Here is a 17,617-nt window from a genome sequence, read left to right on the forward strand (position 1 = left end):
GGGGGGCGGAGGGAGGCGGTAACAAACACAAAAATAATGTAACGATTGTTTCTTACAGCCATCCCATTATAATTAGGATATAAACCTCCATAAAAACATTTGCTGTCTATAATAAAGGGCTATAACAAAGATATAGATAAAGAGAGATATAGACATAGAGGTATCTGTCTACAACAAATATAGGACAGATGTATCTTAGGGAAGGTACTACACATGTCTGCAAGGTACTTTTCTGTTATACTATAATTGGTTAGCGTACATCCATTTACAATGCTAAACTTACTGCATCAGAAGTGGTTCCAAAAGAGCAGTTTTCAGCACCAGTAGAAAGCCGTCTGACGTCTCACAGCTTTGGCTTTTTTGCCGTGGCTGTTTTTGGCTTGTTTGGGGAAGGGGGATTGATTATGACTAAATATGCAGACTGCATCCCTTCACACACAAGAGCAGTCATACCTTGCGAGATACTAGACCACCCGTCAGTGAACTTACAACCTTCCTTCAAAATTTCCAGTACAATAGCCACTTACTTAAAATGCAAGCTTAATCAGCTCCTGTTGACTTTGCCAAATATTTACATAGATTTTATTTGCAAAGGAGTACCTTTTACCCACACAATAATTTAAAGAATATTATTTCAGTCTGAAGACTCATTTAAGCAGAATAACTGGCATCAATAGCACTTACCTGATCATGAGGAATAGAGATTATACAGCTATTTCCCAGCTCAAAACCATGCAATAGCCATTTGAAAAAAATAATGCAATGTTTGAAATTTATGAAAATTAGGTTTTTACTAACAACGGTTTTGTAAGAGGCTTCTAGACACAAGTAGTACAATTTGCTACATTGTTTGTGGTTAAAATAAATGTGCCATATGTAATAATTTATATAGAGACACTGCATATAGACTAGGAGGTTTAGATCAGTTGACATGTAATAGTTCAGCCACTATAAAAATTAATCAAGTCATGAGAATTGCATTCTGTCCTAGAAGAATGACAAGCCTCTTTTCACTAAGGGAAATCAGTTACATGACTATCATACTCTCACCAGCCTATTGAAAAGACTAAAAGAAATCAATATCACACAGGAGGATGGATTGAGCATGAATCAATGGGGCAAGCACATAACTAAACAGACATGGAATTAAACAAGAAAAAAACAACCGAAAAACCAAAACCAAACAAAACCAACAAAGATTGTCGCTTAACCTGTTTTGTCAGAGCTGGTATTGATGGTATTGGTAGTGATGGAAGTGAAGGTAGTCTTTGCGCTGTCCTTGGTAGTAACAGATTTCTGCTTATTTTTCATGGCTTCCAGTGCTTTGAGCTTCTTGGCATGTTTAGTGCCTTTGTAGTGGGCCGCAGCCTGGCTCTACAAAGGAGAACAAAATGAACCATGCAATCAGGCTCATTTCTAAACTGGCATTCTCTGTATTAGTACAAATACAGACTACCTTTCAATAATGGGTACCATTCACATTATCCAAGTAGTGACCAAACAGATTGTACTTAGAATGATGCTTGGAAAACAATGGAAAAAATACTCAAGCAACCCCAGTTTGACAAATACAGTATATTACTGTATATAAGTATATTACTTTCAGACCAAAATAAGATTGGTTTAGTCTACCATGCTACCATTAGTTTTTGTATCAAGACTTTTTTTACTTTCACATTAAAAAAAAATTAATTCTCAGGCAACGGGGAGGAAGGCACTCTCCTCCCAGTAGCTCTGCACTTTTCTAGTCTTTACTTCAATCTAGAGATTTTGTCAAAGATTCCTTCAAAGAACTATTTACTATTAACAGTGGTATCAGGAACTTCTCAGCAAAGACTGACACTAAAAAACAAACAAACCCCAAACCAAAACCAAAGCCCAAATAAAAGAAAGCAAAACACAACAAACTCTCTTCAAAGCCCATCATCAAATGTTTAACTGAATGTGAGGCAGACATGCAATCAGCTGGCTTTCTTAATAAAAAAAGGATTACGTTTGTCCACCTACTTTAAAAGGTAGAGTTTGAAATTCAAAGCCAGGAGCATCTTTTCCAAGGAGAAAGTTCACACAAATCCTGTCACAATCCAAAATATATTTTGGCTACTTGATATCATTAAGCTAAAATAGATTTGTATGTGCATTGTTATTAAGATTTATGTATTACACTGACGGTATCTTCATTATTCTAGGAGTTAACACCAACTTTCGTTCACTTAATTTATGTGGCAAATATATTTTAAGAATAGTTTTTGAAGTATAAGATTAAACCTTATACAAAACCCATTTGAACTAGTAAGAATAGTCAGAGTTTATTCTCTAAGTATTTAAACTGTTATAAGAAAGTCTTCCAGCTAATAAGTTAACAATCTGGAAAATTCCTTATATTTGTATTGCTGCACTTCGAACTTTATCAAAAGCAAATCCTTTGTTACTTGAAAGAGTAATTATTAAGACTCTAGAAAAATAGTTAAAACTTAGCTACTGCAGAACTGAACAAATGAAAAGCAACTATGCTGGGTCAGCCCAAGGACCCACAAAGGTCAGCATTTTGTTTCTGGCATGAAACAATAGCAGAACATAAAGAAAGCTAAATGCTTTCTATTGTGGAATCAGAAGAAGAAAAAACCATTTATTTAATCCAGAGGCTACAAACTCAAAGGTTCAAAGGGATAAAATGACACAGTCACTCAACTCACTAAGCCACTCCTGCAGGTAGAATAACGCTCTATTATCTGGCACTGTTAGTCACTAGCCCTTTATTTAATATTAGTTAACGTATTGAATTTTGGGGAGAGAGGAAGTTCTAATGAATATCACAATAACAGTATTGTATTAATTAATCTTGAGATTTAGGACTTTCAGTTTTCATGAAAAGTCACGATTCCTTCCAGATGCCTGAGACTGAGAATCTCAATGTGAGCCTCTCAAGTTAAGAAATAAGTGAGAGACCTTGTCTAAACCAATAAACACATGTAAGTGTACGTGTATACATGCATACATATACACACATGATACGCTCTTGTATATTGGGATGCATCATTCAGTTTGGTTGAAAAGCCAGTTTCTCTATACCTACAATAATGTAAATATTGTATTAGGTACCCTTATTGAAAGAACACTGGACAGTGAAGTTATTAATTAGAAACAACTTGAACAGAAACAGCACAATCATGCACCTTTTACAATTCCCAACACATAACATTGAGACATACTGTAAGCCAAATACAAACAGTCAAGAGGTGTTAATTACTGTTAAACTGAAAGACCAGAGTCATTACAATGATGCATTAAAAATGACATTATACAGTTCAACCTCATGTCACTATCACGTCAACTATCTTTACAGTTTCTAGTCAAATTTAATTACCAGTCAGCTCCAGATTCTAACTGCACTTGTTTTGCCTAACTAACAGTGTCAGTTTTCAAAAAACAGAAAGGTAGTCAGAACATGGTGCTTAATACTGAATTATGAATGTTGATATTAGTTTGATACACAGCTCAACTTTCTTCACAGAATTGTTGGCACAGCACCCCAGCTTTATGTCTCCTGCATCCATGGTTCTCTTCCCACTAAATTCTCTACAACTACAGCTCCACAAACCTCAACTCAAGCAGAGTGTTGGATGCATAAGGCATATACAAGGGCCTATATAGTAACTGGTGACCTTTTCAGTGTTCTGAAATGCATGAATAAAATTGCTCCAAAGTAGAACGGCTGCTACACAGAGTTGTCCACTACTCACTGCCCACAGAGCACTGCCAGTTAACCCAGCCTCTACTTGAAGAAGATATTTATGCCTTTTTTATTTCAAAGTTTAAATCTCCATCCTCTATGGGGACATGAAGCCATCTGAGCTTGTTTCAATATAACTGTAGCTGGCATGTTAATGGTAGCTCTATGTGAGAGAAGACAGATTGCTCCTAAGCATTTAAACAGCTCCAAATCAGCTTATGCTGAACTTTTACAACTGAACTGGAACCCCCAAAAAAAGAAAAAAGGTCTGTCATTATCTCTCCTTGCAGGAGTAAGATGTAGGAAATGGAAAAATATCCATAAATATCTTTTTCAGCACAGCAACATAAAATATGGTACCTCACTGAATCATTTCTTAGAGCCATAAGAGAACTAAAATAATTCTCATTGCTTAAATGGCATTTGCTTGCAGCTTATAAAACTCATTACTTATATGGTATTTACTCGTAGGTTAAATACAAAAATAAGATAGAACATAAAATGCAATTATTCCCAACTTCCATGAAGAATTAAGAAGTCTTGAGAGAGAGCAGAAGAGTGAAAGACAAGTCAGTCCTGCTTTTTGGTGCCAACCATGATGCTTAGCTGAGTGAAGAGCCTGTACCCCTTCAGAAAGGTGAGAAAGGGTCTCCTAGAACACTTCAGAATTCAACAGTTGCAAAACCCAAGAAGAAGATATATATAAATGTTTTTATACTACCTTACCAATTTGTGCTCAAACAAGTTAGGAGCAGAGGTTACAGGTGAAACCCTACATCTACAGAAGCTGATGGGAATCAAGGGAAGATTTCCCTTTCCATGTTTTGTAAAGGGGTATTGACTTTTGTAATTGCTCGTCTTGACAGAAGCCAGTCCCCTTTGAGAAACAACTGTTTGATCTAAAATCAGAATTAAGGACAATCCTAGAGGAAAAATTCCCTATTACTACAGAAGACTTTGTAATCAAACAGCTACCCTAAAGCCCCTCTAATATTAAATGCTGTTTCTTTATGTGATTCTGAAAGAACACATTAAAAGAACACATTAAGAAAGAGCCTACTTTCTTCTTCCGTCATAGTTTCTAAGTTTGCTTCTCACATCATAGTTTCCATATTTGATACACAAAATTTTAACCCTAGCACTGTGAAGGCAAGTCACTGTCAGCTAACATGTGACCCAGTCAGTGATAAAGCACAAGAAATATGATGAATAATGCTGGTGCAAAATTACAGTGAACTTTAAGAAACTATATCCATTCTTGATGTCTGACAACAAAGTAAAAGGTAGATTATCGCTTCATACCTGAAGTTGAAAACTCAAGGATCCTTAAGTAAATTTTGAGGGCTCTGATCCTGCAAATTACATGTAGACAAACTTTGGTCTATGGGAAGTACTTCAAGTAAATGGCAAGACGTCTAAATAACAAATCACTTTTCAATGTAATTTGTAATGAAGTCCTGCCTATTTGAGCAGTACAAGTCAGTTTAAGCATCTCTTTTGCAAAGCAAGTAACTTCCTCTGGTTCCATGTATCAATCCTGAATAATTAGGGACCTTTCTAATCCTTAGATTTTGTAACCTTCCCAAATTGTTGGAATAAAAAAATGCATTTATCTATTTAAACATTTATTTTATATATATATATATATGTTATAAACACACAGACACACACATAACATAAAAGAATAAAAGAAACCTAAATGCAGGTGTGAGCAGTTAGAAATAACAGTCATTGTGTCATAACTCAGCTGTATTTTCTTTGCTTAAGTGCAATGTTGTACCACAATTACCATAAGGACATCATACTACCAAGCAAATAGCAATGTGTAAAATATGATGAGAAAGATGAAATATTTTAAACAATCCAGACAGTATTCTCTTACAATTACAGTCATCATATATACATGGAAGTCCTCAAAATAAGTTTGTCTGCCTGACTAATGTACTTCAGTGAATCATATGTCTTCCCACTTATGTTCTTTTGGCATTGGTCCAACAAAAACATTGTGCCTAATTTTGTGCACTGAAACAAAAAGGAGTCTCCTCCTACTCTCAGAGTTTTTAATTTAGCAGAATTGCATCTTCTATTCTTTTCATAACCTTCCTGGTCCACCTCATATTACGAATCTTCTTACAGATTGTTTTCCTGTCCCAGTCATTCCTTCTAGGCAATACATTCATAATAAAAGCCAGCTCAAAGAAAAGAACTTTTTAAAAAAAACTGTAGCAAACATGTCCTACTGATCCTTCCTCACAAAAGTTCAGTTCAGCTATCCTGCATTATGTCTTTCTCATTTCACAACGCATTTTGAAAGACGTTCATTGTGGAGAGTACTGTGCTCCAAGCTGCCACATGGGCAATTAGCAGCAAGGCTGCAGTCTGTCTGCACCTTTAGGAAGCCCCAAACAAGGGCTGAGAGTGCTGAAAAGCCCTTTTTGTCTATCTGAGATTTCAGTAGAACTTGTCATGTCTTTGTTTTTACCAGCTATTGGATGGTACATTATTCCCAATATAATAGTAGCAATTTTGGCTAATACATGAGCAACTGATGTCACAATCCTCCAGAGTAAGGAGCTCTAGAACAAGAAGTGTTTCCCAGTTTGAACAAATACTGCCAGTGAGCTGGGCACACATGGAAAGCAGTCATAAACAACTGCATAAGCCAGAGGGCTTCTGTCCTTGGTGAAGTGAGGGAAATCCTGCAATGTCTATGCTACACATTGTCTTAATCTCCTAGAACAGAATATTTTCCTAAAGTTGAGCTGTCAATAAATACTTCAAATATAATTTTACAGATGTTCTCAGCACACAAGAAAGTGACAAATATCATAAGACATTTTTATATTTGCAATAAGCACCATATTTTTTTCTAATAACTCCAAAGCCTGGCCGCTCAGTGATGACAGCACTGCTCAGGGAAGGCTGCAGTATGCAGCTAAGATATCTGTATACTAATAGGTATGTGCTATTTACATAACCTGAGCTGATCTCTATGGAACTTCTCCAGTAAGTAAACTGGAGGAGTTTACAGAGAGAAAGTTTAATAGCCTTGAGATGCCCAACAGTTGGTTCTGCATAGGGCAGGTCTTTTACTGTGAGCCACACCTGATAAAACAACGAAAGGGTTGTGCAGTATTTTGCTCCGAGATGTATCTACTCTACTCAGAAGGTAAGGTTTTATTTGAGGCTATTTTAAATTTTAAAAAATAAATTCTTATAAGGCCTACTGTTTTGTTTGCCCAGGAAATTCAGGACTATGTACAAGTCCTATGCTTACTTTTCTAGAAAACAGAGGAACCCCATGGACTTCAGCAGAGCTTCACAGTGCAAGAGACAAAGAAGCTAAAGCACCTGTGCAAGCCTTTGGAGGAGATTAAGTGAAGACACAGAATGTAATTTTTAAAGGTGATGTCAACATGATGACATGTTTCATATTGAACAAGAAGAGTATCCTGATTTCTGCCTGATACATACAAACTCAATCCGAAGTCAATTACAGTGCAGATAAATGTTGCCTGTTGTCATTTCTTCCTTCTGCTAGGCTTATCTTTATCTTCTGAATTGTGTCATTTCAATTTTTTGTGCACTCTATCATCACTACCACTCTATAATACAGAGCCAGAGATCTAATTACATTATATACTCAGATGTAACTGTGGTATAAAACACCAAGGACGCATGTAATATAACTTCTTCCAGATATGCTCTGAGAAGGCTTTTGCCCCCTAAACTATGACTGATCAATTTGTCCCTTTCCCTAGAGTCAAACATACAATAACAGTGTAAGTACCAAAAATGACCTTTCTGTAGAAAAGAAAACATTTCTCCATTGTTATGGCAGAATAAAATAAATGTCCCAGCATGTTAATTCCCAGGTATTTAATTCTCTCTTTCCATAGAAAGAAAAACTTTCTGTTCCTTCTTCATAAAGCATTTATTCAATACACTCATAAATGTGCCCTGAGACTCAAGGATCAAAGCGAATGGGTGCTTTCTGAGCGCACTAGTTCCTTTGCATTAACAAAGCTGCTCCATCCCACTCCCTGTGCTTGGGCTCCTTCCAGAGCCATTTATATAATGGTGAGGGACCGCACCTGACGAGAGTCTGAATCCCATTGTGAGAGACTGCCATTGACCCCATTCGTATGGTAAAACCATCCATCCTACAGTAAAATCAAATATTTTCATTATGGAAAGGAAAAGCTATTTTATCTTGGTCAGGTGCAGAAGGTAAAAATACCCTACTTAATATTGCTTGTCCCATAACAGAGTATTTTTATGCCCATCCATCTGCTTGGCTGCCACTTGGCTGTAGGCTGCCACTGAGCGTGGTATTAGATGAAATGATCTAAGCAAGATACAGAAAACTGCACTTCACACTGCATTCCAAGTAGACATACACAGCATCAAAATATATATACTGAAGGGAACATAGCTCAAGTAATCAATCTTTTCCCATACCTGCCATTTTTCTTTTAAGGCCATCAGGCCTTCATGCAGCACAGCTACAGTTCGCTGTATGCTGAAATTCTATAAACAGACTATTTGCTTTACCATCTGTTTTATCCTTTTTATTATTAAGGCAGATCAGTTTAAGACAAGGTTATCAAGTTCCGGTCTCTGGAAGTTTTTACATTCTGACTTCCAGAGTAATAATGGATGCTTTTGGGGAAGTTTTTTTGATGAGGAGATGAAACATGCTTTTCTGAGAACTGGTATAATCAATGAAATTTAACATTTAATCTCATTTTTACTCTATTAAATGGCAGCATAATTTATTTTACCCATGGTAAATATTATTGTAGTCAGAGTTTCAAGATAATTTTAAACTCAATTGTGGGATTTTTTTTTCATTCAGATTAACCAAGTGATTAATCTCAGATTAATTTTAGAATGAGATAGAAGAAGGTTGATCTATACACAGTGCTATGTGCTACACATGATAAATTAAACCACGTATTAATTCAGCTTAGTAAATATAACATACATGCTTCCAGTTTTGAATCTGGAACTTATATATTTGGAACTGAGACCTTTAACAATTATATATGCCAATATAATTTTGTAGAAATGTACCCCACTAGCTGTAGAAACATACACACGTATTGTGTTAACTAACACATTTTGAATAATATGTCAATAATGGCAATCCTAAAAGTGGAAGCTGACCTATAATCTCTCTATGAAGCAACAAAGAAAATAAGCTCAATATGGTTGTGATTTAATTAATAATCAGTTTAATAATATAAATGTAATAAAATGTTCTGGTTATACACAAATGATGTTTACTTAAAAACAATGGATGGTGTTGAATTTAAAATTACTGTTTTAAAGACAGTAATTTCCTGAATAATGTTGAAAAGTTCAGTCTTTTCTGGTGTCATAGCCATCATTTTTTTGAATCTGTTTGTCACCCCTCTCAACAGCCAATGGGACCCAAGGGTGTACACATACACTTACCTGCCCAGAGCATCAGTTCATCTAGAAACGTTATACTGACTGAGCATAAAACACTTGATACCCTCTGCATCCAGCCAGTGAACTGATAACTAATGAAAGTTGAGTGTGTAGGCTTAGCGTAGCTCCTCATGAGTGTTTCCACCTGCTTTCTGTTTCCAAGGAAACCATTTTTGTCTGTTTACATTCATAATAGCAATCTCATTGAATTCTGAGTTTCAGATTTTTTTGACTGAATCAAAGCATCAGGGAAGAATAGTGGTGAGACACAAAGATACTACAAGAAATTCTACAGAAAACAGGAAAAGCTTAAAAAGTGCATAATTCAATTCCTAATAATTCAGTACTATTTGAACTATTTGAAATTACAAACAAGTTAATACAACTTGTATGTACAAAATCACAAGAGAGTACATGGAGATATTTTCACTAAGCACAGTCTTAATAGTTTTGTAGGAATTACTGTTTTTAATACTATAGTTACTAGAACTTTTCCAAATTTCAAGTTTGTCTTCAGAAAAATGTTGATTAGACTTTCTGATTCTTTTACTCATATATAGTTACACAATTTTTCATTTTGGATTTTCATTTTATATTTCAATAGTTATTTTAATATACATGTTTCCTTTGTCCTTTATATCAGCTCCTACCCACAAGTAGAAATTCAAAACCAACAAATAAGAAACATAAATACTCAAATTTTCTGATTCCACCTCTGTTTTATGTGGACTCGGCTACAGTTAGGTACTTCCCAGGTTATATCTCCAGCCTTCTTGTAGAAAGCTGTAAGTATGCGTAAAATATTATGTGAACTTTTCTACTGTGAAGAGTTTTCACAGCTGCACAAACACTGATAATTTAGGGCTGGGACTAAGATGGGAGAGTTTACAGATTCTTTCATTCTCCTCATATTCCAAGAGGAATCCAAGCCTTCCAGATGCAGAAACATCCATGGAGAGGCAATGTGTTTTCTTGAAATAAAAGAACTCTCAGCCCACTAGTTCCTGGATCATTTAGAGAAATTTGATATCTCTACAAGAGTCCTATGTCAGTGGTTTGTTTAAAAAGTCCTGCTGTAGGTTCATCCACAGGACTTCTCTCTTTGGGAGGAAAGACATGTTACGTGAAAAAGAGAGAGGAAGAAACAAAGTAAAATGAAGAAATGCTTCTTCCTGCTTCAAAAATGAAAGTAAACTATGTTTTATTTAAGGAAATAACATTAATAGAAAATAAGTGCCTAAGTCATGATAAAAATTAGTGTCATACCATGGAAGTAAATTTGCCTTAAAAACTGGTTTTATGTAAATAATTAGCCAGTAAGAAAATATTTTGAGAACACCAATCAAAATATCCAGAAGGAACAAAGGTTTGTGAGGCACAGGAAAACCTGAAGATCAGACAGTCTACATTACAGTAGTATTTACCCCTTTACATAATTTTGCTCCTTTTGCCTCACTTTCAATCATTGCTGGGTGACTCTGTGAATACATTCTGAGCCTCGCTGACGTTCACAAGATGTTGTGTATACCTACAAGGTTTGTGTCAGCACACAAGTTCTACCAACTATTGCAGGGTCAGAGCCTTAGTACTTAGAACAGCCTCCTTTAGATATGCATAGTACACACAGACCAACTTGTGATGCAAGTTAGTTATAAAATCAATTGTTTGTTCTTAAAGTAATACGTATATGTGGATAGATTAATTTGTTCCAAAAGTTGTGCAGACTGACAAATGGGGTTTATTTACTAACACTTGTAGGTTGTCATACTATCATCAATACAGAAGGCAACAATATCATCCAATACAAAGCTGACAGGTCAGCATCTTTCACTCCTTTAAGCTATCTGTTAAATTCTATGCAAGAAGCCATGGTTAGGGATACAAAGTAGTACAAAAACACTTAATGAGAATGTTCTGACATTACGTATTCTTTATACTATCATTATATTTTGTCTGTTTCCTACAACCTTCATTCCCTTTACCTTGCATTACACTGAAATCTGAAATTTTTTTCCACTGACCCAAACCAAATACTTACTGAAGCTATAAGAAATTGGTCGCAATTCTACGAATCTTACTGGATAAGAGTAGCCCCTCCAAAATCAACAGGTCATTTTATATGCTGAAGTGCTATAGGACAAGCACCTAGGAGATGCTCTATATTTCAGGTTCAGTCACATGGGCTTTCACGTTTCTCATCTCCTTTAGTCAAGTACAGGTTATCAGGTCAAAAATCTGAAATAGCTATATGAAACTGTAAGGTGTACAATATAAAAAAAAAGTAAAACTAGACAGGTATAAGAGCCCTTTCTGATTTTAAAATCATAGAACCATAGAATGGTTTGGGTTGCAAAGGACCTTAAAGGTCGTCTAGTTCCAACCTCCCTTCCATAGGCAGGGACACCTTCCACTAGACCAGGTTGCTCAAAGCCCCATCCAACCTGGCCTTGGAGACTTCCAAAGATAGGGCATCCATAGCCTCTCTGGGGAGCTTGTTCCCATGCCTCACCACCCTCACAGTAAACAATTTCTTCCTAATAGCTAATCTAAATCTACTCTCTTTTTGTTTAAAACCATTACCCCTTCTCCTATCGCTACATTATCGCTTTTAATAAGTCCCTCTCCAGCTTTCTTGTATGCCCCTTTTAGCTACTGGAAGGCTCTGCTATAAGGTCTCCCTGAAGCCTTCTCTTCTCCAGGCTGAACAACCCCAACTCTTTCAGCCTGTCTTCATAAGCTAAGACATCTTTTCATGTTTCAGATTTGTTTGGACAGGGATTATTGAACAAGTGAAAACTGCAAATTTAATGCTGAGACTCCAAAATCCTTGGACCAGGAAAATCCCTTTATACCTATTCACAATATTTATGAACACATTTATACTTATTTATTGCTTTTTATTGTTTTTATGCTGTTCTTTTGTTATTGCTTAGTGCTGATTCCCATCAATCTATAGTAACTATGGCTCAAGGGAAAGGAAAAACCCCTCAAACTTCTCACACCCCAGAATTAAGAATTAAAGAGATATGATATATGTATAGTAGTAAAATTAAGTCAGTAACATTTAACAGTTTTCCATTCATGTTCATCAAATGTTGGAATGCTACTGAAGTGATTAAGATGCACTGTAGTTTAGTAAGAGAATGTTGATTTAACCTTGCAGGCACAATCTTAGCACCCAAAGAAATGCTGACTTAATTCACACAACAGTTGTGTGAAAGGAAAGACTTTTTGTTTCTTTTTTCTAAAATTTTAGCCATAGACACTTGATGAGATTAATACCTCGTTAGTTCTGATAGTATAATCTCTTCTTGGTTAGTAAAATACTTCAATGAACAATGAAGAACAGTCAATATTCCTCTTCCTTCCATCCTTTAAAAATAATTCATTTAACAGCTGTCATTTCCACAAGCAGACGTATAAAAGTATACTGTTCTTAAACAGACTGAAGTCCCTTTCAAAGTTTTGTATTGAGATGTAAGTTCAAAACAAAGCATTCTTCTGTAGCTTTCTGAAGAAAAAGAAAATGTCAGGGGAGAAACACTGCAAGTTTTCACATAACATTTGTAGTAAAACAGATCTCCTGAAAAAACCTGCACATGGGACATGCAAATATGGCACGAGACCAAGTACGGCTAACAAAAAGCTAACATGTCTATCCTGGTCCCTACAGAATGACCTCTGGAAAACTGGTTTCTGTAAAAAGTTGTAGAGATTTCTTAATCCTCTTTGAACAAAATGAAAATAAGAATCTTTAACTTCATGTCCAATTATGAACTGAAATTATGATTATCTCTCAGTTTATATCTATGTCGTCTCACTGCTGTGCTAGTTCTTAGTATGTCTCAGTATGCTTTGCAGCACCCCAGTAGGACAGAGGACATCCTACAGAAAACTTCTAGCTAAATGAAGAGAGAACTCTTACTAAGGAAATCTCCAAGTAGTTTTCTAAGCTGGTGTTGTACATTTGGGGTTTATGGACAATTTTTTGGGCACAATGTGTTTCAGGATGCTTTCCAGAGCTCAACCATCACGAAGTACAGGTGAAGCAGCAATATAGGACAGCTATGCTTTTTATGTTCATATCCTTATGACTTTTAAAACTGAATCCTAAAAGCATTTACTGTACTATATTATGTTTAACACTAATATTAGATCACATAAACCAGTAAGTGCTTTTTCGCTTGGGTATGTATTAACAATTTACTTTTTGCAGACAAGTGCACAAATATGATTAGCTTTTGCAAATTGCTCCTTATTCTGTTACTGGTAAGTAATTTTTATATTATTGCAGTGTAAACAGATGCTATTTTCCACTATATATTCAGCAGTAATGAGCTAATTCAATGTGTTAAAAACAACAAAAGATCTTCAAGAATGAGCTATTTGCTTCAATAGTCCAAGCTCCATTGAAATCTATGTTGAAATCATCCAAGATAGGAAGTTAGCAAATTACTTTAGAAGCCCTGTTGCAAAAGAACTTTCTTTAGTTCATTTATTCAAATCCTGAATATGTTCTGCTACCTTCCTAACATGCATATTACTGACCAACTTCTTGCATATTGATTTGGAAGTGTTTCGGGTTTTTTTTTTTTCTAAGCATAGCTAATATACTTCATTACTTTTCTTATAAAGAAACGACATTTTGTCAGGAGCTTTACAACTGTTTCAATATTCACTTCTATGAATTCATTATACACCAAAATCTAGAAACAATGAACCATGCTGTTTTCATTGCCTTTTGGAAATTGCAATGACCTCCTTACTGAGATGAAAAAAAAACAAAAAAGAAAGAAAAATTAGCAAACATGTTATGTTTAGATTGTGTGGGTGAAATCCTGGTGCCATTTAAGTCAACAGAAATGTTGACATTTATTTCACCCTGGACTGGAGATTGAAAGCAAATGCGATGCTCCACCTGGACCCAATGGAAAGGATTTAAAGATGGATGGACAGCCTTTGGCTGAGCCAAAACGTACAGCATCACAGAAACACACCAGCTGAGTAAAAACCACCATGCTTCCACTACAGAAATGTGTTATATGCCACTTAGAATATGCTATTTATCTACCGTCACTATAACATTTGTTTGGGTAAGTCTGCACTGTCTTGGTGTGTGCTATGTACTCAGCTGCTACTGGTATGTCATACAGACATACACTCTATAAATATTAACAAAATGAAAATTGAGAACACCCAGAACAATTCAGCTCAAATGGAAATGACTTGGTTTGTTTCTCTGCTCTTCCTTTACTAGTTTCTACTTAACACTGCTGGAGACAACCATGCCATTTGAAGGATCTGCACAGAAATATCTAACAATCAATCAATCTATCTATCTATATCTGTGGCTACAGACACAGCACAGGCAACCTGACATTTCAGCAGAAATACTGTATTAGATGGAAATGTTTCCACTGTTGAGTACGCTTGATATATATATATACAGCAGACATCCAGCTATAAAGCTAACAAAGACTCTCACATTTTTGTCAGAGACATATAAGCCATTGTCCTGCTTTTTTTACTGGGTTGCAAATAATCTGTGCAGCAGTTTATGGACAGGTATAAAGCCACAGCATATATCAGAAACAGTACATAATGATATCTAGGGAATAAAACATAAGAAGGCAGCTGATAACCCTGAGAACTCTCAGTCTTGACTGAATCCGTGTGACTATCTTTCCATTTTAGAGTAATTTCCTCTTTTTGATCCTGGAGCCAAATTACATCCACGTCTATCCCATAATAAAAATAAAACCAAAATGTAATAAAAATAGAATAACTCAATTTATCTCCCAAATACAGTGTTTTACATTATAAATAATTTCAAAAATGACAGTTACTCCACCATGAATGATTCTTAGAGAGACCAAAAGAACAAGGACCCTACCTTAAAAGAACGTTAAGGGTGCAAGTTCAAAAAATGGATATGGAAGGGTAATAGCAGGCAACAAATGTGATTGTAAAAGCAAGTACTTGCAGGTGTAGGTTGCTATGATCTATCAGATGATGATAATTATTGCCAGTGAATCACGTAAGTCTGCTTGGGACAAACTAACTTGCCTGAGATAAATTAACTTTCCCAGGGCATCTTCCTGGCTTTCAGATTCAGCAGGGCCCCAATGCCTACAGCCGTGTCACGCCTGTGCCCGACACGCCATTCTCCTCAGAAAGCGAGGCCTCTGCTCCCAGCTCTGGCTGAAGTGCCCCCATGTGCCACCTACTTTACCAGTCAAATCACAAAGTGCAGAAATGATCACCGCTTAATGATTTACTGAGTAATAGGGATTTTGGACTGTACAGCACTGTGACTGTACCCCCAGAGAAGGGGTGAGAGCAGGATCTCAGGTACTATCCAGAGCCCTACTGATGACAGTGAATTCTGAGGAGTGACTATCCAACAAGACCCTGAAGGCCATCAGGACAAGTGCAAGAACATCACGTGCAGCATGTTACATCTCACATCTTGCAGGGCTGTTGCAAAGCTATTTACAGAGGAATATTTCCACTAGGCCAAGCTCAGGACAACTGGCTTTAGCACCCAGAGTCCTACCAAGTCCAACCGTGACTTAACTTTTGATCCTTGCCAACACTTCCTCTTTAAAGGTGGTTGGGGCTATAATTTTTGACTCTGTGCTTCTTCAGTTTCACCTTACCAATACAGTTTCACTCTCAGTGTTTTTGCCCTTCCATCTGTTAAAAAATATATTTTATTGTATTCCAAATACAAACCACATATTACTTCCAGCCAAGAGTTTTAAGATGTATTAACACCTTCAGGCTTACACACGGTAAATCTAACAGCTTTCTTCAGGCAGACAACTGGCCAGGAATATAACTGGGAGCTTTCAGGCTAAGTCAAAGGGTCTGCTAGTCCAAATCTGGTAGGAGGACTGGCAGTTGTCTGCTAACGATGGATTAAATCTATAGCTGAACTGTTCATTCAGTCGCATGCAAACCTGCCTTTCAGTCAGTCAAATGTAAGAGTATGACTTCTGCAGGTTCAGGAATATGGGCCTGAAGCCCCCTGATATTTTTAACAGGAGAGAGCCCCTACCTTCTTCACCTGATCAGAGACCACACCACAGGCCCTGGGGGTATTCTGACTGCACGGCATATTGCCACAGGAGGGGTATAGAGGGGGCTGTACAGTCCCCTCGCCTTCTCCCCATTTACACCACTCACATCTCTTAAAAAGGGGTGGAATCGACTACTGTTCATTATACAAACAGAAATTAAGGATGACCTTGTCACACAAAATCGGCAGCTTTAATAAGCAGGCCTGACTACCGTCCAATAATCTCAGAAAATGACTTGAGATTTGCTGTTCATAAGATCATCATCCCGCTGATTTATCTTTTGCGGTGCTGATAAAAGAGAATTATGAGAATTATGCTTCTCCCCAGCCAAAGAGCTTCAAGGGCCAACCCACCACTTACCAGTTTGAAAATGCACCTTTGCACACACCAGAGCAGCCTGCAGTGAAATACCACAGGCCCTTACCTTGTCCTAGATACAATTCATGTTTCTATAAATAGCATACTGAGATGCAAAAAGCCTCTTAGCCCGCTCAACCAAGTAAAATCCTGGCTTTGTAGCTACCGTTCAAACGGTTTGTTACAAATGTAAGTGCTCAATTAAAAAGGCATATTTAGTATCGGTGGGACCTCTCTTCATGGAAAAGAAGTCATGCCTGCACAAGACAGATTCTTCTGACTGCAACAACAAATAATTTCAAGATTTGAATTAAAATTCCTAGTCCAATTACTGTAAGTGGTTATGCCTTCCTCACTGTGAAGCAATCTCTTGCTACTCTGTCACCTGTTTCATGCCAGGAGCAGCCACAACAAATCACCAAGCTGAGTTCATGAGGACATTGGTGGGGGTGGAGGGCAGCACACAGAGGGGAAAAGCAGCTAAATATTTTGGGCCTTCGTTTTCCTGTTCAGGGAATATGGAAATTAGCATATTTTGGATACAAGTAGATTTTCTGAAAGAGTAAGATCTTATCTCTGTTAAATTTAAAACCCCAGATTTAAAGCAGCTACTTACTTATAACTAATCTATAAGTGCTTCTGTCATTATGCCTTTCCTCACATACCAGAAAAGAGCCAACTGATAAGGCTTCAGCCATCTTAACTTTTACATAGGCTTAACTAGTGAGGAGGAAAAGGAAATGTTCCTTGAGGCTGACTTTAAAGATCTGAATTCTAAAGTAACCCCAGCTGAAGAACATCTGGATAAAAAACCTCCTCCCAGTTGAAAAAGAAGATGCGCTGGCCAGGCTAGTGTATTTCAGGATTCTGTCCTCAAGCCTTTCTACTCTCTGGACTTGGACATAATCTCCTTGGGATGACTTCTCCTCTCCTTTCAACCAATATCTTTATGATCATTCAGCATAAATAGTTCTTGCATGGCTCTGAT

General features: G+C 36.8%; 1 protein-coding gene across 2 annotated transcripts in view; it reads right to left on the reverse strand.

Moving 5' to 3' along the window:
- Window positions 1-17,617, reverse strand: part of ZNF385D (zinc finger protein 385D) — a 436,566-nt gene that overhangs the window by 63,966 nt on the left and 354,983 nt on the right. For both annotated transcript variants that reach the window (XM_055806625.1, XM_027782780.2), the window contains one exon: window positions 1,212-1,374. In XM_055806625.1, coding sequence (XP_055662600.1) covers window positions 1,212-1,374 — 163 coding nt within the window. The remainder of the gene's footprint in view (window positions 1-1,211; window positions 1,375-17,617) is intronic.

Source organism: Falco peregrinus, chromosome 5, assembly GCF_023634155.1.
Source record: "Falco peregrinus isolate bFalPer1 chromosome 5, bFalPer1.pri, whole genome shotgun sequence".
NCBI classification, from domain to species: Eukaryota; Metazoa; Chordata; class Aves; order Falconiformes; family Falconidae; genus Falco; species Falco peregrinus.